This window comes from Canis lupus, chromosome 10, assembly GCF_048164855.1.
Source record: "Canis lupus baileyi chromosome 10, mCanLup2.hap1, whole genome shotgun sequence".
NCBI lineage: Eukaryota > Metazoa > Chordata > Mammalia > Carnivora > Canidae > Canis > Canis lupus.
The window spans coordinates 57,004,745-57,030,039 of record NC_132847.1 but is presented as its reverse complement, the minus strand read 5'-3'; the positions used below and the strand labels follow the sequence as shown (position 1 = coordinate 57,030,039).

Here is a 25,295-nt window from a genome sequence, read left to right as displayed (position 1 = left end):
TATTACTTGATCAGTGGTTCACTTCCTCTGTCAGAGATAACTAGGATTTAGAGCTAGAGGCGTAATTTCTATGTAAGACTAGAAAGCAGAACTGTCGTCATGTATTATTGAGATCTTAATTTAATTCCCATTAAAAGGGAATTAAATTGACTGGATTAGTGAAGGTTCACTCTATTCTTTCCTCTCAGAGTGTGACTAAATCCATTTCAGTGCCATATTTGGTAGTGGAATATGGGAATGGAGGTTTCCATAAGTCAGAATAGAGGTGTGGTTTTCTGGAAAGGAAAGTCTGCCTTCTTTGGATGGACCAATGAAGTTAATGACATTCTGTCTGACAAGGTACTCCCCAGTCTCCTTGCATCAGAGAGAAGTATTGTACACCCATCTGGACTGGGTAAAAACAGAAGCTAAAAGCAGTTCTGTGGAAATAGATACTCTATTTATCTTCAGATCCAAGAGTCCAGGCTCTACCCGCTGCACCACACGCTCTTCAAGGTGGTAGTTGTTCTTTTGAGTTAATGTTTCCTGAGAAGTGAGGTGCAATGTCCAACTTTCATGATAAAGGCTATATCAATAATAACACATGACCTCCTATTTCAGATAGAAGAATTATGGGCAATTTTGGGTGTTGCTGGCAGTCTTAGAGGGTGGCTGTTCTGTCTCGGTTTGTTTTAATGTCTCTCCTGATTATCAAGAACATTCTGACACTTACATGTAAGAATAAGATGTGCTTCTTGCTGATGGTGGGTTGGAGGGTTCACTACAAAGTGCTGGGCCAGGCCTGTCACCTCCACCTCCAGTGGAGTGTCAGACATTGTAATATGACTCCCACACAGGTTTCTGTCATGGCTGAGCAAGGCTGGTTTCCTTAAAATGAGATGAGAGTACTAACAATCAAGGGTGACAATACAACACATAAAGAAGCACAAAGGAAGTCTTCATCCTCATGTTGAACTTGCCCAGGATATATGCTGATAAAATCAGATCCGAGCATATCCTGAACTCCATCTGTTGAAGGCACTCACAGCCACTTAAGAGAATGCTAGGCAAGAAAGACCTGGCAATCCATTTTCTGCCTGCCAGTGTAACTCCTTCTCTTCCTTCTCCAACCTGGCTAAAAATACAGCAACGTATCACTAAACTACACACACACACACACACACACACACACAGGCACACAAACACACACAAAACAGAAAAGCCTAACATTTGTTGAGCAGATTGTAACAGAATATCAATTAGCTAAGTGTTTGGTATGCAAACATCCCCAGTGCTAACTCACCCAGAGGAGGACTTGGGGGGAGGAGGAATAGAGAGTGTCAGAAAAGGAGGGAGCAAGGCAGGCTGCCTCCAAGGGAGGAGCCTGGAGCCAAAGCTCTGACTTAATTGGAAGGTGAGAATGGTGCAGTTGCCATATATTTCCACCTAGTGGCAGCAGTTCCAGCCAGAGCCCCCTCTACCTGAACTGGTTCAGGTAATGACTGTTTACTGCAATCATACCTGTGCTGGGCTCTCTGGTGGCACTAGGGGCTGGACCATTCAGAGGGTTGCAATTCATCAGCAGTGGTCCCTTTGGGGCAGGGACTATTTTAACTCTAAACTCCAAGTCCGGGAGATAGAATCTGCTGGAAGCAGGGAGTTGAAATTTCCAAATAAACGGAACTAAAGCATCTTGTTAGTCTATAGTATATATTCTTTGACAGAATTGCTAAACCACCAGGGGATGGAGAAATAGCAAAAACAGGAGAGGCTAGTGTTCAACTAGAGACGCCAGTGAGAGTACCTGACATGAATACTAGTGGGTTAGTACCAAGCCAGGGAGTGAGGTGAGTCTTTTGCTCTGTTCTTTCTGAGTTATAAATCAGTCACTGCAAATGGCAGTTTGGCTTTAGGAAAGATATGGACACAATCTAGAAGTTCCATGAAATGAAAAGAGTTCACTGATTAATTACATAGGCCAGCATTTCCCAAGATGTGGTATGCATTCCACTTGGGGAGGTGCAGATAATTTTAGATTTTTTAATTTTTTTAATTTTATTTTAATAGTTTGGTATTTATTTTAATGTGCCTTAGATGAGATATAATTTATTATACCACAAGCCTATGACTGGTTTTCTGTTTACAATGATAATATAAAATTTCCATTTGAAATACTTTTAGTAAAAATGGGGTACCTGGGTGGCTCAGTTGGTAAAGCATCTGACTTTTGATCTTAACTCAGGTCTTGATCTCAGGGTTGTAAGTTCAAGCCCCACATTGATTTCACACTGGGCCTGGAGCCTAATTTTAAAGAAATGTTTGAAATACATTCAGTAAAAATAAGTTTATTTGAAGAAAAATGTTAAGTAAATAATAAGAAGACATTATTACAAGAGTCTGGCAAAAGTCACAAATAGGGAATGTAAACAATTGGAAATGAGAGGATGAAAGATTGACTTGTAGACAGGAGAGTTCAGAATACTAGACAAGTGTAGGGAAAATGATAGAACTCCTTAAGGATCCAGATTCCAGTTCTAACTGCTACTAAGCTTGTATGACACTGGCCTTCCTCTGGATCTCTATTTCTTTACCTAGAAAATAACTCTAATGCCTTTCTCAGCTTTATTACTTAGTGGTTCTGTTTCATTTGTTATTAGATTATTAACAATCATAATAACAGCCAGCACATTAAGGTCAGCTGTGAGCTGGAAGTTTTCCATAATTCATCATTTAAAATTTTCATAATAGTCATAAGAGGTAGGTGTTATGATACCCATTCCACATACAAGGGGATCAAGGCCGAGAGATTTTATTTTTGAATTTTTTATTTAAAGATTTTTCTTTAAAGATTTTATTCATGAGAGACACACAGAGAAAGACAGAGATATGGGTAGAGGGAGAAGCAGGTTCTCTGTGGGGAACTCAATGTGGGACTCAATCCCAGGACCTCAAGATCACAACCTGAGCCAAAGGCAGACGCTCAACCACTGAGCCACCCAGGCATCAAAAAGCTGGGAGAGGGGATCCCTGGGTGGCTCAGCGGTTTCGCGCTTGCCTTTGGCCCAGGGCGTGATCCTGGAGTCCCTGGATCAAGTCCCTGGATCGAGTCCCAGGATCGAGTCCTGGGATCGAGTCCCACGTCGGGCTCCCGGTATGGAGCCTGCTTCTCCCTCTGCCTGTGTCTCTGCCTCTCTCTCTCTATGTCTATCATAAATAAATAAAAATAAATCTTAAAAAAAAAAGGCTGGGAGATTTTAAGTAACTTTCCCTAGGTTGCACACAACTTAGATCAGATGCCAGAACCTGTGTTTCTTGCTCTTAGCCTTGTTGTGTCACAATAGTTAATTCCTATTCACCTTTCAAAACTAAGCTCAAAAAAAAAAAAAAAAAAAAAAAAAACTAAGCTCAAAATCATCTATTCAAAGAAGTCCCTCTCTTCCCATCTTGGTTAGTGTTCTTCATCCAAGTTCTCTTACTGATCTACGAATACTGTTTTTTTGTTTTTTGTTTTTTTTAATTTGCCTTTGTATCCCCAACACCCTGCATTGTTTTGGGCAGAATAGATAGTCAACAAGTGGCCAAAAGAGGGGAAGCATGAGGTAGAGGGGATTGGAAAATTAAATATATTGCCATCTTACTTTACTAAATATGAAAGAAGTAGAAGTGAGAGGTAGGAGAACAAAGCAATTAAGCATGTGTTTTTCTAGATCCAAACCACCCAGCTGTGCCACTTACTAGGTGGGTGAACGATGGCACAGGGTCAACGCCTGTGCTTCAGTTTCTTCATCTATAAAATAAAGATATAAATACATCCTTACCTTAAAGAAGGATATTGTAGGAGTAAATGAATTATATATAAAATACTTAGAACAGTGCCTAGGATATGGTAACCAGGTGGTCAATAAACATTGGCTATTATTTTTATTTTTTGTGAAATGAATAAAAGGGGAAAAGCCCACTATTATAAAGTGAAAAAATCCCACATTATTACATACATATAAAATCTCTTCACTTTCCCAATTCTACTTGTTAACAATGCAGATTAATTCCATGGCAGTAATAAGAATTATAGCCATAGTGTGCACATAGTGTGCAAGTGAGTTCTGCTTCTATGGCAGTAGAATTAGTGCTCCACATCTGCTTTCAGAACATTTGGAAATATCAATATTAAAATTATCACACTGTTTATTATATTCTAATTCAGATTTACTTGTCTCTTGCCCTCAATCAGACTGAGTTTCTTGGGCGGGGGGAGGAAGGATTGTTGTTTGATCTTCTCTATGTCATCAATTCTCAGGAAAGAGGCTAGCAATAAATGTTCATTACACGTTTGCTAAATGAATATTGTAGACAAGATGTACGCATGGTGAACAATAAAACTAAAAATATTGTGTGATATTTACCATACAAGAAGCTCAAATTAAGTGTGATTATAGCTTGGAAAGGAACTCTCATTTCTAGGTAGGAAGAGGTAGTAGAACAGAATGGTGAAATCTAAACTTTAGAGATAGACAGCCTTGGCTTTGAGCCCTAACTCTGGCACTAATGAGCTTATATAATCGTGGGATACAACCTAATCTCTTTAAACCAGCAATGTTCTTATCAGTGAAATGAGGATAATATTAGCTAGGTAGACTAAATGAGATAATGTACATAAAATTTCAGGTACCTATTATGTGTTCATAAAGTGGCTAACACATTATCATCATCATCAAAGGCTTTGTGATGGAGGCATTCACTATCTGGATGGGCAGACACAAGGAGAGAGCACTGAACAGCCAAGAGGTGTGAATAAAGGTACTGTGGGTGTTAGAGCCAAGGCCAAACACTGTTTAATTAGATAAATGGGAGGGAGGATAAATGGCACTGTTCAATTAGAATATTGGATATTTTCAGGAAAGTAATGGGAGGGAAGATTGGGAGGTTGGCTTGAAAGACCAGGATGAGAAATTTAATCTTTATCTTGCAAGTATTACCAAGACTTTACAGTACTCTACACAAGGTAGTAACCCATTCGGACTCAGCTGTAAGGGGAATGTTCTGGCTGTTTGTGCAGTACAGTCTGGGGATGGTTAGGAAAATAGAAGCAGACAAACCACCTAGGAAGCTTTTCCAGCACTTCCAATGGGAATTTGGGGTCCCTCTCTGGGATGGTGGCATGGGGAAGGATAGAGAATGAACATGCGGGGCACTGGGAAGAAGAAACTCATAGAACTTGTCTAGTTGGATGTGAGAAGTAGTGAGGAGATGGAGACCAAGACAATTGTGAAGGTTTACAACTGGATGACTGGGATCATGGTGCTACTATTCTGACAGAAAGAAACCACAGAGGAGAGTGGCCTTAGGGGACAGATAGATTTGCTTTCTGCTATGCTAACTTTGAGGTGCAGTGGGATATTCTGTAATGACTGATATCCAAGAGACATTTGAAAACGTGAGCTTAGAACTCATACTGATATTTATTTAGAAGATATCTGTACAGAGGTAATAGCTAAAGGTATACGGTTGGATCAACCATCTAAGATGGGTGGGCATTTACATAGAAAAGATCAGGGTGTCATCCTTGGGAAATACCTCCCACATTGAGAGGAGTGAAAGAGAAGACTGTGAGGAAGGATGAGGAAGAGGGAAAGAGGTGGGGAACATACCCCCATAGATGCTAGGAGCGGAGCAGTTTTCAAGGAGGGTGGAAGTGCTGGGAGGAGCCATGAGTGATGGGAGGTCGGAGAGAAGTGCAGAGGGGCCACTGGACTTGGCCACTAGAAATCATGACCTCTGATGAGGCATGAGAGAAAAATATGTGGAAAGAAAAGCTAGACTGCAGGTGTGAAGGAATGAAGAAGGGATGTATGTGGAGAGATGAGGTTAACTGAGTATGGTAGGAAATCAAAAAGTTGGGGAAAGAAAAGGCAGAGATGTGATGGTGGTTCAAGGTGGAAGCAGAATTGTTCTTTCCCAGATAAATGGCCACTCACGATTCATCCAAAGATGCTTATTTGTCTGTATATTAAGTAGAAAGAAACATTGATGGAGGAGGCAAGAGAAGGACCTTTGGAACAAACTAGATTGAGAGGCAGGTTGCTGCCATTCTAAAGCCATAGACCATGTTATCAGTAGGAGTACAGCAGCATCTGCTTTAGCAGAGACAACTCATTTATCATGTGTCCACAGACTGTGAGAGAGGGAGACCAGAAACTCTCTCTTTCCACTTAGGAAAACAAAGCTTGATCCGCTTTTTGAAAAGAATTCAAAAGCTCATTCTCATTTCTAAGAAAATGAGTGCACAATATCTTCCCTTTCTTGACTTTTGTACCTAAATGCACTCTAGGAAAATGCCTAGGTGCATCATTAGAACACTTCAAGAACCCTATGAACACCTCCCAAGTTTCTGACACTCCTTTCTGCAGGGTGCCTTTCATTAAAAAAAAAAAAATGCTTTCAAGATCACTTTCATCCTCACAGCATCCCTGGGAGGCTTTACTCTTTCTGTTTTACAAGTGAAGCAGCCAAGGATTAGAAAGAATTGAGCTATTTCTTCCCAAATTACACAGCCAGGAAATGGTAGGGCTACATGCCCTTTGCTCTTTCAAGTATCATTCATATGGTCCTCACAATACGATGCTCTAGGTCTGGCATGACAAACCAAAGTGTAGCAGGACTCTGATCTCCCCCTGGTGTGGGGGCTCTATAATTATATCGGTATAGCCTAAAACTACATTAGCTTTGGAGCACTTGTATCAGATCATGTTTTTGACTGGGTAGTACCCTTTGCGCCCTTCTCACCCCCATCATAAGAGCCAGAGGGCAGAAGTTCTTAGTGATGTTTCTTTCCCTCCCAAACCTGCCCAGTTCAATCAGCCCTCTGAAATGCATGAACAAGGCCTCAGTATTTAAACTTGCTCCAGATGAGCAAGAGGCAAAAAAGCATTTTTCTCCCTTAATAACTGGTTTGGTCTTGTAGTAAGAAGACCAGACTGGGAGGTTGAAGGTCCAGGTTCCAGATTCACTCTAGCTCTGCAATCTGAAATCACTTGATACTTAGCGTCAGTGTCTTGATCTGAAAAATAATGACAGTTATTTTACGTCTGCTGCAAGGATCCAGCGAAACACTTGTGGGTTTAATTTTCTGCTATGGTTGACTTGAAATTCTTTTTTTTTTTAATTTTTTTTTTTTTTTGAGAGAGAGCACATGTGCAGGAGTGGGGTGGGGGTCGGGCAGAGGGAAAAGCAGACTCCCTGCTGAGTGCAGAGCCCAACATATGGCTCAACCCCAGAATTCTCAGATCATGATCTGAACTGAAGGCAGATGCTTAACTGACTGAGCCACCCAGGTGCCCTTGACTTGAAATTCTTAATTTTTGTAGGAGGAGCTATGCATCTTCATAGTGCACTGGGCCCTGCAAATCATGTAGCTGGTCCTGCCTCTATGACCTCTCTGGGCCCCAGTCTATATAATTAATTAAATTGTTAGGAAATAGATAACCCTCAATCCTTTTACTCTACCCATTAGCAAAATTTGGCACAATTGATCACTCCCTCCTCCATGAAACATCTTTTCCGTGTGGCTTCTGGGACACAATATTTTTCTAGTTTTCCTCTGCTTCACTGGTGGCTGCTCCTTTGGTGTTTCCTCCCTAATCTGTTAGTATGTTCCAAACTAAACTCATCATCTCCTGCAAGCCTGCTCCTCCCAGCCTTCCTCATGTATTAATGGTAACTCCCTGCCTTCCAGTTGCTCAGACCCAAACCCTTGTCCTAGTCCTTGACTATCTCTCATTCCATATCCAACCTGGAAGCTACTCCAGAATCTGACCACTTCTGTACTACTACCATCACAGTTCAAGGCTTAATCACAGCTCTCTTGGATTATTACAAGACCCTTCTAAATGGTCCCCTTGCTTCCATCCCATCCCCTGTTTCTAAGAGTCTATTTTCCACACAGTAGTCAGGATAATCCTTTAAAAATATAAGTCAAATCATATCAATCTTCTCTTCAAAACCATCCCGTGGCTATCTATCTCAATCAGAGTAGAAATAACTACAAGTGCAACAAACTTAACTCTTTGAACCTACTTCCAACCAGCATAGGCCATTTGCCAGTGTCCCTTTGTCTGGAATGCCCTCCTAGCTATCAGCCTGGCTGGCCACTCACCTCCTTCAGTTCTGCTCAACTGTCACCCTATCCATCAAACCTTCCCTGACCATCCTATTTAAATAGCCACCAACATCGACTTTCCCCCTCATTTCCCAGCCTATTTTTCCCTGCTCAGTTTTCTCCCAAACACTCATCACCATCTGATTACATTTTTAAAAATTTGCTTAGTGTTTATCTCTCCCCATTAGACTATAGGCTTCATAAGGGCAGGGATTTTTGCCTTTTAGCTGCCATGTCTCCAGCACATAGGACAGTGCCTGTGAATGACAGTAGGCAGAGTTCTGGAACAGATGATGGGATTACTATTATTAAGTCACAGCCACATCAGGTCCTCTGAGTGTAAAAAGTGTCTTCACAGGCTGCATACCCTCTGTTACAGAAGTGTGGGCATTTATGGGAGACTCTTGTGGCAGCCTCCCACTAGAGTATACTGTAGGAATGGAAAGCTGAGTCGAGAGAGGTAACTATGCCCTACAATTTTGTCACTTAGAAGCTTCGTGTATATATGCAAATAACTCTAGAACAAGGCAGCATTTGTTTAAAAATATCCATCCTTTAATGGCTAACGTCTCACATTCTGGTAATGGCTCCAGTTTTCTACAGAGATGAGGGACAATGAACTATGGCTTGTGAACTTACTACGTGACTCCTGTCCCAGACAAGTTCCTGCTCTGGCCTGCTTATCACATCAAAGACACCTTGCTCAACTTCCAATCTAGTTTGCTCCAAAGTCCCTCCACTGGACCCCTCCACCCAACATTGGCTGTACTTACTGTTGACTTGAGACCCCACCCTCTCATAGTCCCTCCACATTCTGCTTCTAGATACAGGAAATATGAGGGAGGAGTGGAATCAACTTGGAAGGCTGCAACAGGCTAAAGAATCTATTATTTCCTTAAAATAAAGATGAGTAAATATAATTTGAGTGTATGGTGCTCAGAATTCAGGAAGTAGATCTATCAGTCTTTGCATCTTGATAGTCTTGGTCAACATGTGACACAGTATGTAACATTCCCTAAGGTTTGCCGAATCATTGAACTGAATGTCATAAGCCCCAAGTAAGGATAATTCTAATTAAGAAGTGCTTCTGCATCTTGTGTAAGGTACCCCAGAGATATTTTGTAAGGTTATTTTATTGAGCTATCATAAAAAACAACCCGTAAGAATGAAAGTATCTCAAATAAAGGGACCAATATTTAAAATGCTGGTTTAAACAATAAATCTTACTGCTTTAAAATTTTTGAAGTTACTTTCATATGTATTTGATTTCTTTAAACTCTGTATCTGAAAATCCAAACATTTTTGAGAGACAAATCACGAATTACACTTTCCATTCCCTCCAGGACTCCTTTGAATAGTCTCTGAGGTTATGCGTTTTTTATCTTTTCTTATGGGAAAGACTGGAGAATTGAGAAAGTTAAAGCTAAAACATTAGGATGTGGAGACTGAAAATCACATTAAGTGTGGGTGCTGTGTATATGGGTATTTGTTATGTAATTCTCAACACTTTCCAGTATGTTTGAAAAACTTGCTTCTCTCATACATTCACACTACACATATATTTTCATACCCAGGCAAGATCAAGCCTGAAAAGACCTGTCTCATAATCAGTAAGTAGTGATGTCAGTAATAAGAAAATTTGGGGCAGGTTAATCATTCTTCTCCTTGGCTCTCAGTTTATCTGTATGTAAAATGAGGGGGGGGGAATTAGATGGTTTTGGGGGCCCTTCCACTTCTAATGCCTTAAGAGCCTAGGGAAGTAGGGGGTACCTATTCACATTTTGAAGGTCTTCTCTTGATAAAGGATTCTTTTCAGATTTTCTGAGTTTCTTTAGTGCATTTAAAGCTATGACTTGTTTTACCAAAATCTGATTACTATATTTTTTTTCTTAATAAGAGCAGCTAATACTTGTTAAGCAAATTGAATATGCTAGGCACCATGTCTTATACAGATTATTTGATTTAATCTTCCCCAATTAACACCACGAGATATATTTGTCCCCATGTCGTAGATAGGTCAACTGGCCCCTAGGCTATCTAACTTGCCTAAGCAACATTGGAATTCAAATTCTCTTCAATCTAGTCTATGGCTCTAGAATACTGTTAATCCTGCATTTCTCAGACAGGCTGCTCATATCAGGGTGTGTTCAGTGGTTCTTTTGCTATTTGAATAGCCATGGTCCTCTGCGCCTCCTTGCCTTCTCAAATGGGGTGACCAACTAGGGATGGGGTAATTCCTTTGGTTTCAACTTAATTTCTGTGGCATAACATGGTCATATTTTCATTAAGAAATCCTTTTTGACCTCCCCTGGATGAGTAACAGTGGATTTCACTAGTTATCTTGAGTCACTTGTGAAGGATCAGATGAGCAGCTTGGGGGTCAGATTTGCTTTGCATTCCTAATTTGGTTCTTTGGGTCTATCATCTAAATTTCACAGCACCTACAATAAGACTTTCCATTATTTTGTAACCGATTAAGGTGAAAAAAAATGCCATATGCAGGAAAATAATGTAAGATTAATTTCACATCTTCTTAATTTTCACATTCATTATTTTTATAAGAACTGTGTCAGGTGGGCAAGTCAGGAATTATTTACCCACTTTGCAAATGAGGAAAGGGGAGGTGACTTACTCTAGGACATGGACTGGTTAGGTCCTAGACCTAAGGTTCTTTCTATACTATGCCACTTCCATAACAAAAAAAGACCATCAGACTTAGGCACTTTTTTGGCAGCCAGAAATAAATGAGTGTTGTACTGGAGGTTGTCCCATGTCAGGCTGTGGCCATGGGACTCCCTATAGAGCTAGCAAATGTGCTACAGAATGAGGATAGTAGGACCAACCATGCCCCCTACTCCTACTCATACCCGTGTAATGTGATAAAGAAAGTAGTAGTAGCCAACAGCTGTGGTCCTAAAAGATAAAACTTTTAGGCGGGAAGTTAAGTGACAAGTAAACTTGTGTGTGTGTGTGTGTGTGTGTGTGTGTATGTGTGTGTGTGCGCGCGTGTGTTTCACTGTTGGGTGCTTTTGATATTTTTAAAAAGGCTGCTTGTGGAAGTCAGACCAAATAGCAGGAAGGTATTACAGCAAGATGGATTTGGGAAAGGACCAATCTCACTTGACGTTCCATCAGACAACTAATCCTCGTCAAGAAAAGAACCATGTTCCAGGTAATGAAAGGGATCTTAAGAAGTCTCTAGTGGCCACTAACAGTCTTAGTGACTGTTGGGAGAAACTGGGGCTGTGATTATTTTCCTAATTTTTATGGATCTGGCACCAAAAAAGGACATAATTGAGTATGTTCATATAACCTTAGATGGGAAGGAGTGGGGCTATATACCTTCTGCAGAACTTCTAGTGCATTGATTCTAATAATCCAGAGAAAACAAGGAGATAACAAATAAGTTATTAATAATATATTTAAGTGAAAGATAATGAAAATACCCAGTACTGGACAGTTGTGGTAAAACAAGTACACCCCCTGTCCTTCTATGGTAGTGTAAATTTGGTATGATTTTTGGAAAGAGATCTGATCTACCTATTGTCAGATCTATAACAGTGCTTATTCTTTTGACTCACTAATCTTAGTCTTGAGTCTATCCTAAACCAGCATTTCTCAAAATGTTTTGTGGAACCCTAGGCTTTGAGACAGTTGTTAAACTATTTTGTGCCATGAATCCCTTTGGCATTCTTATGAACCTATAGAGCCCTTTTTAGAATAAATATTTTAAATATGTAAAATTGATAGGATTACAAAGGAAACAGTTGTAAGGTACAATTATCAAAATGAAAAATTGTGATACAGTAATATATATGCTTATTTATAGATGCATTTAAAACACAATTATATTAATGGTGTGTCTAAAACCATTGTATCAAATCAAATATATCATCTCAAATAAATTATATTTTAAGGTATCTGCAACAGCTGTATTGTGATATGAAAAAATATCTGTGATTTCTTTTGGTGACAAAGTCACTTACTACACAAAAATTGCTCTGGTTTGTCACCTACATTCATAATTGAAGGAAACTTAATTGGACATTGGTAAAAATAAAGGTATGATATTTCCCCATCCAAGTTCACCATAAAAACTTCTGTCCTAAGAACAAAAGGTGCTATGGTCTAAGGGACAAGCTCTGTCTTTTGGGGGTCTTAGTGCAAGTTTGTAATCACTTTACAGGCTCTAAAAAGACCCATTAACTTCTCACAAACTTAGACTGCAACAGAACCTTTTTTGATAATAACTTTCCAAAGAACTAGGAGAAACACCATCCTAAAGAAAAAATTCAAAAGGAAAAAAGCTGTATGCATGAATATCCTCATTATAGTTTGATCTGCAATGGCAAAAAAAAAATCCCTATAAAATTGGCAATAACCCATACAAGTGGAATAACTGGGAAAACAGGAATGCATCAATTTGATTAAAGTTATAATTATGAGGACTATGTCATAGAAAATATATCTAACATAATGTTAGTTGATAATGATCAAATTATGATATGCTATTACTACACATTTGTGTAATATAGGGACTAGATGTGTATGAGAAATAAAATGAAAACAGGTTATATTGTTAAGGATGGCATGAAATGGCTGATTTTATTCTTTTATGTTCCTAAAATATGTAAAATTATTTTAAAGAAATTAATGAGTTGATAGCACATTTACATACTGACCCTTTTGCTTAAAAATGTTTATGAATGTTTGCTCCTAGGCATTCTTTGGAGGTACAAGGATAAATAAGATGTGGTTCTTGTCGCCCAAATGCTAGGAGAAAAACAGACATCTAGCATAGAGTTTCTACCACTTTGCCATAGGACTCTTGCTGATAAATGCCACAACTTATTACTATCTCCTATAACTTCTATTTTGATCCCACAGAAGTCATTGGAACTTGGAATTTGCGAAACAGAGAGCAACTCAGAAAAAGAAAAGCTGAAGCACAAGAGAAGCAAAATTTGCAATGGCACTTTGGGTATGGTTTCCCAGGAATGATTTTTTTATCATGTTATAGCAGAAACTTGTATACTCAAGTTCTGTGGCGACTCTGTTGAAGAATATCCAATTAGCTCCCTTAATTCTACTCTTGTCAAGCAACCTTCTGATCATTACTTAGCTTCTCAAATAATAGCTACAGAGGAGAATTCATTCATCTGTTAGTCCAAGCATCCTCTGCTGTGTGACTTTGCATTTCTCATTGTTCACTTAAAAATTGGTCTTTAGGTACATATATCATTTTCTCTGAGCTGGTTGATGAGTTCTTTTCCTGGACAAATGGAGCTAGTCTCAGTGTGCTGATAGAATTGGGTTTCTGGGCTTGCCGGGTAGGGAGGCCAAGGCTGGAAAAGCCATTGAAGTAGATGACACTTTAGTGAGATTCTTGGCTGCTGGCTGGCCATGCTCTAGTGACACATCTCCATACTACTGAGGACTGTTCCTACTACAACATACCACCCAGCAAAACCTTTAATGGTTCCAAAGAGAAGCAGCAGAGTGTAATGGCTAAGAGCCCTGGCTGTTAAAGCCAGAATGACTAGATTTGAAGTATGGCCCCCTCATTTCTAACCATTTGACCTTGGACAAGAAAGTGCATTGTTTTTGTCATTTGGGAAATGGAGATAATAATACTATCTGCCTTGTAAGTAGATGACGTGAAGATTGTATGAGATAACAGAATAAGTAAATTACTTAAAACAGTGCCTGGCACATAGAAAGCACTGTTTCCTGTGTTAATATGAGTACTAATTTATATTTGAATAATTCATTCATTCAAGTTATTATATGTAATTATTTTTTAAAAAGATTTATTTATTTACTTATTTATTTATTTATTTATAGCAGGAGGAGGGGCAGAGGGAAAGGGAGAAAGAAAGGAGACTCCCCGCTGAGAAGGCAGCCCAATGCTGGCTCCACCGCATGACCCTGAGGTCATGACCTAAGCCAAAAGCAAGAGTTGGTCACTTGCCTGACTGAGTCACCCAGTGGCCCCTATTATATGCAATTATTACAACAACCACATGAATTTGGGCAGATACCATTTACTCCATTTTATCTATGAAGAACCCAAGATACAGAGAGTTTAAGTGACTTGCCCATGAAACTACTAGGAAGAACATGGAACATTACTCAGATTACCTCATATAGAGATCTACCTAACAAATTGTTTAGGATTTAATATCTAGGATGAAATAGTCGTTTCCTGAAAAAGTCACATACACCATCTTTTAAAAATCTAGTAATAAGGACTTTATAATTTATCTTGTTACCTTTGTTACTTGGAATTAAAGTTTAAAATGCTGAGGTGTCATTCCATCTTAACTTTTAAAATATTGATTTCAAACTGGTTTTGGTGAGGTAATCTTTAAAAAAAATTATGGCAATCTTCAAACATAAACAAAGGTAGAGGAGGATACACGTTAATTATGCAAGGCATTATGAGCACTGCAAAGATATAAAAGCACTAGTTTTACCTAGTTTGCTAAAAGAAATAATATTTACTATAAGAGGGATCCCTGGGTGGCGCAGCGGTTTAGCGCCTTCCTTTGGCCCAGGACGCGATCCTGGAGACCCGGGATCGAATCCCACGTCAGGCTCCCGGTGCATGGAGCCTGCTTCTCCCTCTGCCTGTGTCTCTGCCTCTCTCTCTGTGTGTGACTATCATAAAAAAAAAAAGAATATTTACTATAAGAATATTTCCCCAGAAATAACAAGAGTATGAAGCAGCCTATGTTCCCTGCCTAAAAGTATGACCCTCATAATCCTAAGCAAGGAGAGCATTTCAGCCCTGTGGTCTATAAGACTCCACGGAGCAGGTAGCGTGGAACAGAATTTCAATAGGTTTAGAAAAATGATGAAATGTTTATTTATAGTACCTTTTCCTCCCCCAATCCCCCAGCCCATCTGCATTAGCCATCTGTATTTGGTTATAGTGGCAGTTCCTAACAATTTGTCATTGGCTGCAATTTCCATGCATATCCTTTTATCTTTTAGATCCTTCATCTAGCTATTAATTCAGAGTAGGTATAATATGACCACTCATGCCTTTCCACCAGGCTTCTTTACTTCCAGAATGTTTTTGCAGCTTTTGACTCAGCTTACAGTACATCTCATTTGACATGTATCATGGCTATTTAGCATTCTGTACACAAGACACTGAATTAGATAAGCAATTAGATATACATCTGTCTGCAGGCTGCACAGACAAGGAGCTGTGCCTGGATTGCAGATCTAGAAATGCAATTATATCCATTTGCTCAGGGCATAGTGGGACTAACTCACACAGACTAAACCCAAAGAGACTAGTGTATAAACCAGAATGCCAATCTATTCATTTATAAAATCAGTTATACGTTTTCCATAACCATTCTTTAAATATATGCTCTCAAACTCTCTCTCTCTCTCTCAACTCACCAAGAAGATTTCATGTGAGCAGGGTGTTCCCTGAGGAACATTTCCTTTCCTAATAACTGAGAACATCTAGCTCTGCTCCTTCATCTTATAAAGGAGATTGAGGCCTAGAGAGATTCAGTGATTTGTTCATGGTCATGCAATATGGCAGTGGGAACCCTGGGGCATTATCACTAAGCATTTCTTTGAATCCTGTGGCCCCATTGCTGACATTAATTCTGATCTTCCACAGAGAGAAAAAATGCAAGCGGCCAAGGACAGGAAAAGGAAATAAAAGAGGCAGAAAGAGAAAACAAAATACAGAACTGAAGGTGGAACCTCAGTCACAATTTAAAAATGACATGATGGAGAAAGCACTGGCATCTGTGGAGAAAGAAACTGAGCCACCCAGGAGTATAACCGAAGCACTCTCTCTGGTAGCCTCTCCCAAAAAAGTTGTGCCTAAGAAACAATTTTCTGCAGAGGATAAAGAAAGCATTATGTATCAGGAGAGTTCTTCTGAGTTACAAGGAATAGTGGTACAAAACCACCCTTCTGAAACATGCCAAGATATGGCTGAACCTGAAGTCCTCTCTCCTACAATGTGCCAAGAAAGAATGGTACTTCAAGACCATACTTCTAAAATTTGTCCTGATATGGCTGAACCTGAAGCCCTCTCTCCTATAATGTGCCAAGAAACAGTTGTACTTCAAGGTCATCCTTCCAAAATGTGTCCTGATATCTCTGAACCTGAAGCCTCCTCTCCTACAATGTTCCAAGAAACAGCTATACTTCAAAGCCATCCTTCCAGAATGTGCCCTGATACGGCTGAACCTGAAGCCCTCTCTCCTACAACAAGCCAAGAAATGGCTGTAGTCAAAGACATTCCTTCTAAAACACCTGAAGACGTAGCTGACCTGGAAGGATGCTCTCTTGAAGCACCCCCCAAACCAGATGTGCCTAAAGGATACGCCCTTGAAACATACCAAAAAAGAGCTGAACCTGAGGAATACAATTCTGACCCAGATCAAGGAATGGCTGAGATTGAAAGCCTCTTTCCTAAAACACAAGACATAGCTGTGCCTAAAGACCTTTCTACAAAAACACACCAAGAAACAGTTGAACCTGAACACTTCTCTTGTGAAACATATCAAGAATTTGCTATGCCTAAAGCATCCTGCCATCAAAGGATCCAAGAAATGCCTGCCCCTGAGGAATATACACCTGAAATATATCAAGAGACACCTGGACCTGCGGACTCTTCACCTGAAATATACCAAGAAACAGCTGGGACTGAAGACTCTTCACCTGAAATATACCAAGAAACACCTGGGCCCGAGGACCTCTCTACTAAGACATATAAAAATAAGGATATGCCTAAAGAATGCTTTCCAGAACCATACCAAGAAACAGGTGGGCCCCAAGGCCAGGATCCTAAAACACATCAGGAGGATGCTAAGGATGTTTATACTTTTCCCCGAGGTATGGTATTTTAATGGTACAAGTCAGCGACACTGCCACTTAATGGGGTCCCCCATTTATAATTTAGAGCACCAACATAGGTACATCTCCCTCAAAATGGTGATTTATAGCCTTCTTTGACAATCATAGGCTATCTCCCATTATCACAAGGGATACCATTAATGTTATTTGCTAGTTTTGAGTAAAATACGATTTTCATCCAAGTAATGCCTGTTTGGCACACATTTACAAAGAATTAAAATAATTGAAAATATAAGTGTGTATCATAGGTACCCAACATACTTTCTGGGAAGCTTTAGCTAGTGAAGTGAATGAGCCCAATGTAAGAGAATTATGTGCAAGATATTGTAAAGAACAATCAAGTTTAAATTAACAAGAAAGCTTGATGAATACGATTTTTCTTGAGAACTGAAATTTCCCAGAAAACTAAAAGCAAGTAAGTTCAGGGTACAAGGTGCCAAAGAAGCTATAAAGGTACAAAATATGATCCTGTTACTAGGGAACTCATTTTTGTAGGATTTATCAGGTTTGCCAAAACCCTTCTCTATTTCAATGTTTGTTCCTGAAAAGCTTTCTCCTAAGCATAACACTTTTAAAATAACGGAACCTTTCTTCAGTTTGACTTGCCTCAGGGATATAAATGAGAACCCTGATTCTCTTTGGACAATACCATAGACAGTATAAGAAATGGGCTGAGTCGACCAGACCATAGTTCTCAGGAAATTGTTTTCTAAAGAAATCCCTCTGGTAACTTATTTATTCTCTTTCCTAAAAGATGAGTGTAACAAAAGCATGAGGTTAGTTGGGTTTTGAGAAATATCTTAAAAAGACAGGTGAAGCACTTGCCTGTGTGGATAGAAGCCCCTGCTAGAGAAGCAGCTGTCATCTGACTAGAAAATGTTCATGATAATGAATTATGAATGTTCATTATGATAAATTAGAGTAATATGTAAGTGAATATAGGGTAAGTCCACTCTAGTACCATCTCCTATCTCTGATCCTCATCCTGAAGGTTATTTTCCTTTGTTTTAACAAATGAGATAGTATACATTCTATTCTGTAACCTGCATTTTTTTCCACATATATATCGTGGCCATCTTAATGACATTTTTTTGTAACAACTGTATGGTATTTTTATACATACTATGATCCATATATATATATATATTTATATATACATATTGTAAAATTTATTCAACCAATCTCTGAAATGCCAAACATTTAGGTTACCACCAAGGTTTATATTATGACAATGTTCAATGAACATCATTGGAAGTAATATTTATTTGGCACTTTCTATGCACCAGAAACTATTAAACCTTTTGTGTGAATTATTTTATTCAATGTTAAATACTCTAACAGAAAAACAATATTACCCCCATTTTGTAGATAAGGAAACTGAGGCACTGGAAGCTTAAGTCTATACAATTATATTCTTTGGATAAATTCCTAGAAATTGAAATGCTGGGCCAAAGGGAATCCACATTTAATGTTTGGATACATTCTGTCAGACTAGCTCCCCAAGGTGTTATAGCAATCCCCACAAACCAAGAGTTTATATAAGTGCCTTTCCCCTAGGCCCTTGTCAATACTGCATGTGATTACATTTAAAAAACTTTTCTGAGACACCCAGGTGGCTCAGTCAGTTAAGTGTCTGACTCTTGATTTTGGCTTAGGTCATGAGGTCAGGGTCCTGGGATCGAGTCCTGTGTCAGGCTCCATGCTCAGCAGGGAGTTTGCTTGAGGGTTCACTCTCTCCCTTTCTCTCTGCCCCTCCTCCTGCTCTCTCTTCTAAAATAAATTCATCTTTTAAAAACATAATATAAAAAATCCTTTCCTGTATGTTAGGTTTAAAAAAACACCAAACAACCTATTGTTTTAATTTCTACTTTTTTGATGACTAATTTGAATTTTATGACTGTTATAAATTTGAATTTTTTCTTTTGAGAATTGCTTGTTCGAATTCCTGTTCCATTTTAAATTTGATCTTTTTGGATTGATTTTTAAAATCCCTATATAATAGTGATTAAGCCTTTACCTACACATAAGTTATAAGTATTTTCCCAGTTGTTGATTTGGGTTTAACTTTATTTATAATGATTTTTGTCATCTACATGACAAGATTTTAATTTTTATTTATTCAAACCTAACTAAATATTTTAATATTTAGTTATTTAAACCAGTCATTCTTTTCCCTTATGGTTTCTGGCCTGTGTTCTGCTTAGGAAGGCCTTTCTTTCTTTCTTTCTTTCTTTCTTTCTTTCTTTCTTTATTCATTCATTCATTCATTCATTCATGATAGACATAGAGAGAGAGAGAGGCAGAGACACAGGCAGAAGGAGAAGCAGGCTCCATGCCGGGAGCCTGACGCGGGACTCGATCCCGGGACTCCAGGATCGCGCCCTGGGCCGAAGGCAGGCGCCAAACCGCTGAGCCACCCAGGGATCCCCAGGAAGGCCTTTCTAATCCTAAGATTATAAAAAACATTTTATTGTTTCTACAACATTTATGGTATTTTAATATTTAAATCTTTAATTCATCTGAAATTTGCTTTTGTGCAAGGTGTGAGGTAGTTTTTTTCTCTAGATAGTCACCTGTCCCAATACCATTTATTGAACCTATTTTCATATTTTATTTTACAGAAATGAGAGAAAAACCCAAAGCAGAAGAACCAGAGATACCAGCAATTCCAAATGTTCCTCAAGAGATTCATCCAGAAAATGATGTCTTTAGTTATGTTTTGTTTTAACAATGCTCAACCATCAATAGTTGTCCAACAAAATACACATCTTAATATATTGTGTGTGTGATTTTCTCAAAACATTGTAGATCTCTATAATACTTATTAATATTTTAATTGGGTTTTTTTCACATATAGACTACATCTGGAAGAACAGGAAGATGTTTTTTCAGGTTCTGTCATATAGATGATATTCTGCTAATGTATGCGTGTGTGTGTGTATGTGTGTACATATATGTATATTGGGGTGAGGATAGTGGTGGGAAGAAATGGGAAAGGAATGGCTGAATGATTTTCCCTGCTAAGAAGAAACCTCTCTTTGGTTAATTCTTTTTTTTTTTTTTTTTTTCCTTGGTAAATTTTAAAAAGTAGAGAAACTAGGGATCCCTGGGTGGCGCAGCGGTTTGGCGCCTGCCTTTGGCCCAGGGCGCGATCCTGGAGACCAGGATCGAATCCCACATCGGGCTTCCGGTGCATGGAGCCTGCTTCTCCCTCTGTCTGTGTCTCTGCCTCTCTCTCTTTCTCTCTCTGTGACTATCATAAATAAATAAACATTAAAAAAAAAAAGTAGAGAAACTATTGTCTGAACACTTAAAATCTGGGAGAGTAATAGTTTTTTTTTTTTTTTTTGTAAACTTTGTTCAATTAGCCGTGTTAACAATAGCATCAACATTTTATTCAGGCTTTGGTTGGTTGGTTTTAAAGTTAATTTTAACAATTATTCTGGGACTCCTTCAAAGATATTCTGAGGTGATGAGTTAATGAATGCAGTTTATGAGTGTTTGAAGTTTGATTTTCTTTTTCCTTTTTAAATATTGTATTTGTGCAAAATGTACATTAAATCTTTATTACATGCTTCACAGTGTGGACATCATCATGGTAAGCACATCATCCTTAACCACCAGGGGTTTAATCTAATCTCATGGGGAATAAAGGAAAATACAAATAATAGTAAATACAATTGTCATTTGAAGCATGGATACAAGAGGAGGCACTCACTTTTTTTTTTCTGGAGTGCTCTGAAAAAAATTATATCTTTGAGGAGCCTTGAAAGATGGAAAAGGTTTGTATTGTAGGTGAGGATCGTGGCATTATTGTATGTGACACAGAGAAGGGTGAATTCAAGACATTATGGAAAATTACATGCAATCTACAGTTAACACACAGTCCATGTGTAATGACAGGCTAATGGGCTAAAAATCTCAGAATGGACAGAATTTTGCATACCAAAGAAATATGTGTTAGGTAATGTGAAACTAAGACTTTTTAAAAAAAATATTTTATTTATTTATTCATGAGAGACACAGAGAGAGAGAGATAGAGACACAGGCAGAGGGAGAAGCAGGCTACATGCAGGGAGCTCGACATGGGTCTCGAACTGGTTCTCCAGGATCACGCCCTGCGCCAAAGGCAGGCACTAAACCACTGAGCCACCCAAGGATCCTTTTTTTTTTTTTTTTAAGATTTTATTTATTCATGAGAGATACAGATAGAGATAGAGACATAGGCAGAGAGAGAAGCAGGCTCCATGCAGGAAGCCTGATGCGGAACTCGATCCCAGGACTCCAGGACCACACCCTGGGCGGAAGAAAGGCGCCAAACCGCTAAGCCACCCAGGGATCCTCGAAACTAAGACTTTTGAACAATGCAGTTTTAGTATTTTAATAGTGTCTATCTGTGATAATGGTCAGAGGTGGCTGAAAATGACAAGAGACTGGGGGCAGGAAAAGGAACTATTCTGGGTGGGAAGATATCTGAAAATCCCCCCAAAATACCAGGCTGTTGGCAGTTTTCCATCTTCACTCAAAGTGAAGGAGATTTTTTGGAAGTAAAGGTTTAGTTCAGCAACGACACAATTGTGCAAGTTCTCCATCTAGGTACACAGGCACTGTGCCAGGTACTAGGCTATACAGCAAAGAGCAAAACAAAGTTCCAGTCTCTCAAGCATTTAGTGTAGAACAGAGGTTCTTAAGTCTCAGGATACATTAGAACCACTGTGGAAGGTTTCAAAATTACAGCTGTCCAGACACCCCCCCGGGGGATTTTTATTTACCTGTCTAGGATGACATCCAGGCATAGATATGTTAATTTTTTTAGTTCTTTTTTGTTTAAAAAAATTTTAGGAATAATTTTAGAAATTATAAAAAAGTTGTAAAGATAGTACACAAGTTTCTGTATGCCTCTCACCAAGTTTATCCTAATATTAACATGTTCTGTAACCATGATCCACTTATCAAAACTTAAGAAATTAAGACTGTGACATTACCATTTTAATTTCATTCGTTTTTCTACTAATATATTTTTTCTGCTTCAGGATCCCATCTAGGATACAATATTGCACTTAGGGTATTTGAAAAGTTCCCCAGGTGATCCTAATGTGCAGCTACAGTTGAGGGCCACTGATATAGTGGAAGGTTACAATGCTGTTTTCCTCCTGTTTGCACACACTCCCCCACAAACCTTCCATTTGTTTCCTCTTGGGATATATTCATTGTACAAAGATTACTCATATCCCATTATATTAAGCGACATATTGAGGGCAGCATAACCATAGCAGTCATTCACATCTGGATGGCACTTCAGAATTTACATTTTCATATACACTTAAATTTTTTTAATTTTTTTATTTATTTATGATAGTCACACACACACACACACACACAGATTGAGAGAGAGAGAGAGAGGGAGAAGCAAGCAGGCTCCATGCACCAGGAGCCCGATGTGGGATTCGATCCCGGGTCTCCATGATCGCGCCCTGGGCCAAAGGCAGGCGCCAAACCGTTGCGCCACCCAGGGATCCCTCATATACACTTAAATTTGATTTGCACAAGAGTTTGTGAAATGGGTGGGGCAATGATTATCATTCCAGTTTTATAGATGAGGGAATAACCTCAAAGAGGCTGAGTATTCACCTAAAGTCACATCTAACTACCTCAGTGCTTTTTCATGCTGGGTATAATCTTAGGAAATCTTGTCTCAATTCACCTGCCAGAGTGGGTCAACATTAGAGGAAAAAAAAAGTAAATGGAAGTTTCATGTTCTAATAGTGTTGCATTAGGATGAACCATAAGAAAAAAAAAGATGAACCATAAGATAGTTGTAGAGGTACAATGCACAAGAGCATAAAGGTGAGATGGGGAAGTAGATAGAAGGAGGAATATAGTACACTAGAAAGAGAGGGATCTTCTCTTTTTACCTCTTAGGACCCTTTCTACTTGTCCTCTTACCCCACTCCCTGTATACACACAATCTCTGCTTTCTCACTATTCTCAAACACCAGTGTGCATCTGAACACTTTACAGTTTTCTTCTTGGCTTAGAACCTTGAGGTCACAGAACCAAAAGTTTTGCAACCATCTACCCCTACTTTATAGGTACAATAGTGGTTCTTAAAAATCCCTGAATCCTATGCTATTAAATCTAAAATGATGCATGAGAAGTCCTGAAGCTTTAGTTGTTTTTTCAAAGGGATACTTCATCCAAATGAAAGATTAAGAACCATTTTTAAATGTAGGATGATGACCACCTATATCAGAATCATTTAGGTTTTTGTAAAGGAATATTCCCAGGTCTTACCTCCAAAGAAACAGTTGCCTTAAAAACTACAAATAATCAGATATAACTCTGGAAAGGATAATAAAAAAAGCCTCAGAGCACATAATAAAGGTGCTACATATTTAAGTTCCTATTTTCCATAAAGAGAAAATTTACCTTTGAAATTTAGATGTAGCAAGCTAATTCAGTGTTTCCAAATCGGCCTTGCATCTCAGTATACTTGTTACACTCTGTAATGCATGATTGTGGCCTGATTATCATGAGATAATAATGTCTAGGGTCAGGCGGGCAAATACCTCTCATTTTCCACAATGGTTTGTCCACAAATTAAGCGAGATGTATCACTTTCAACACCACCATCTAGCGGCAAACTCGATGCCAGGTGTTACTGCCCCAGTTTTACGAAGTATATATATAGCTCAATTGTTCTCAAACTTGTTTCTGCAGGTGCACAGATGAATGGCATTTCTCCTGGAAACAGATGCCATTAGGCATTGTTTTCCAATTTTTTCATGGACAGAAGACACATATATGAATTTTATCAATTTTAAAGTGTGTGTTTTATTTTTTATTTTAAAGATTTTATTTATTCATGATAGATACACAGAGAGAGGCAGAGACGCAGGCAGAGGGAGAAGCAGGCTCCATGCAGGGAGCCCGACGTGGGACTCGATCCCGGGTCTCCATGATCACGCCCTGGGCGGAAGGCAGCGCTAGACCGCTGAGCCACCCAAGCTGCCCTGTGTGTGTGTGTGTGTGTGTGTGTGTGTGTGTGTGTGTGTGTTTTAAATCACAACCTTCTCTTTAAATCTTTGGCTGTTACTGGTTGTTTTCTATTAGTGATCTATAACTCTGTGACAAGTGAAAAGAGGTTTAGCAACAGATTTTCATGGTTGAGCCTTTAACATCTGGGGACTTGCATGCTTTTGAATATTTTATATTCCAAGCCATATGTTCCCCCCGCCCCACACAGGTTTTTTTTTTTTTTTTAAACCCAGACACAGAACTGTATGTACAGAGAAACTTGATATAGGAAGGAGATGACGTTACAAGTAAGTAGGTAAAAAGGTAGTAGCATCGCTGCAAGGATAACTGTTTTTATCGCGTGGGATGAAAACAGGATTCTTGTTGGCTCTCAACTTTTCACAGCTGAACAGAAAAAGATCTTTAGGGCATCCCGGGGGGGCTCAGCGGTCTAGCGCCGCCTTCAGCCCAGGGTGTGACCCTGGAGACTCAGGATCGAGTCCCACGTCGGGCTCCCTGCATGGATGGAGCCTGCTTCTCCCTCTGCCGGTGTCTCTGCCCCGCCCCCCCCTCTCTGCGTCTCTCATGAGTAAATAAATAGAGTCTTAAAAAAAAAAAAAAAAAAAGATCAGTCTCTCCCTTGTACATGGCATATTGGCTCTCAATTTCATTCTTGCTCCAGTTCCCGTTTGGCATGGAGCACAAAATCCAGTCCCCCCCCTCCCCACCTCTTAACCCCTATTCCAGTGACGTTCCCCATTAGAAATAAGGTTTACTTGGGGTTCCTTGCTGACAAAACATCGTTTTACTGTGGGAAAAATTAAAGTATACAGAAGTATAAAATAATCATGTGTGTTCTCACCACTCAAGAATGTCTAATTTCCTGACATCCGACCACTAGGTTATGTGGTAACTGTACGTACACATCCTTTTTCTTTAAAAATCAGTGTCCTTCACTGGACACGTAGACTCCTATATTAATGTTCCGAGAGAGGCATCCTAGTGCGTAATTCTTCATGGAAGCGCCCCCCTCGGCAAGCGCAGGAAATCGGGAGTCACTGGTGGTGAGTCGCAGAGGATCAGAGCGAGGAGACGGAGAGCCGGGCCCGGGAGAGGAACCGAGGCCGGGAAAGGGCTTCAGGAAACCCAGCGAAACCCTCCGGGTGCCGCCGGCCGCGCCCGCTAAGGGCGCTCCCCGCTCCCCGCCCCCCGCGCATGCGCCAGGCTCTGGGTCCGCACCTTCCAGGGC

At 39.5% G+C, this 25,295-nt stretch overlaps 1 protein-coding gene and 1 long non-coding RNA gene across 5 annotated transcripts in view; one reads left to right on the top strand and one right to left on the bottom strand.

The window, feature by feature from the left end:
• HEMGN (hemogen) overlaps nt 1–19,807 on the top strand; it is a 30,298-nt gene extending 10,491 nt beyond the window's left edge. The window contains exons 2-6 of one of the 4 annotated variants that reach the window (XM_072842056.1): nt 4,697–4,776; nt 11,181–11,306; nt 13,022–13,115; nt 15,780–17,008; nt 19,651–19,807. In XM_072842056.1, coding sequence (XP_072698157.1) covers nt 11,228–11,306; nt 13,022–13,115; nt 15,780–17,008; nt 19,651–19,757 — 1,509 coding nt within the window. In that variant the 5' untranslated portion in view covers nt 4,697–4,776; nt 11,181–11,227 and the 3' untranslated portion in view covers nt 19,758–19,807. Of the gene's footprint in view, nt 1–4,696; nt 4,777–8,436; nt 8,595–11,180; nt 11,307–12,158; nt 12,197–13,021; nt 13,116–15,779; nt 17,009–19,650 lie in introns of those variants that run through there. The other 3 variants (XM_072842054.1, XM_072842057.1, XM_072842058.1) reach the window with 3 other exon arrangements.
• LOC140641733 (uncharacterized) lies at nt 60–7,125 on the bottom strand. Its single transcript, XR_012038336.1, has 4 exons — nt 7,018–7,125; nt 3,715–3,766; nt 2,175–2,280; nt 60–1,114 (listed from the first exon to the last, which is right to left on the bottom strand). It is a non-coding gene; the product is annotated as an uncharacterized lncRNA (long non-coding RNA).
• Nucleotides 19,808–25,295: the final 5,488 nt, after the last annotated feature.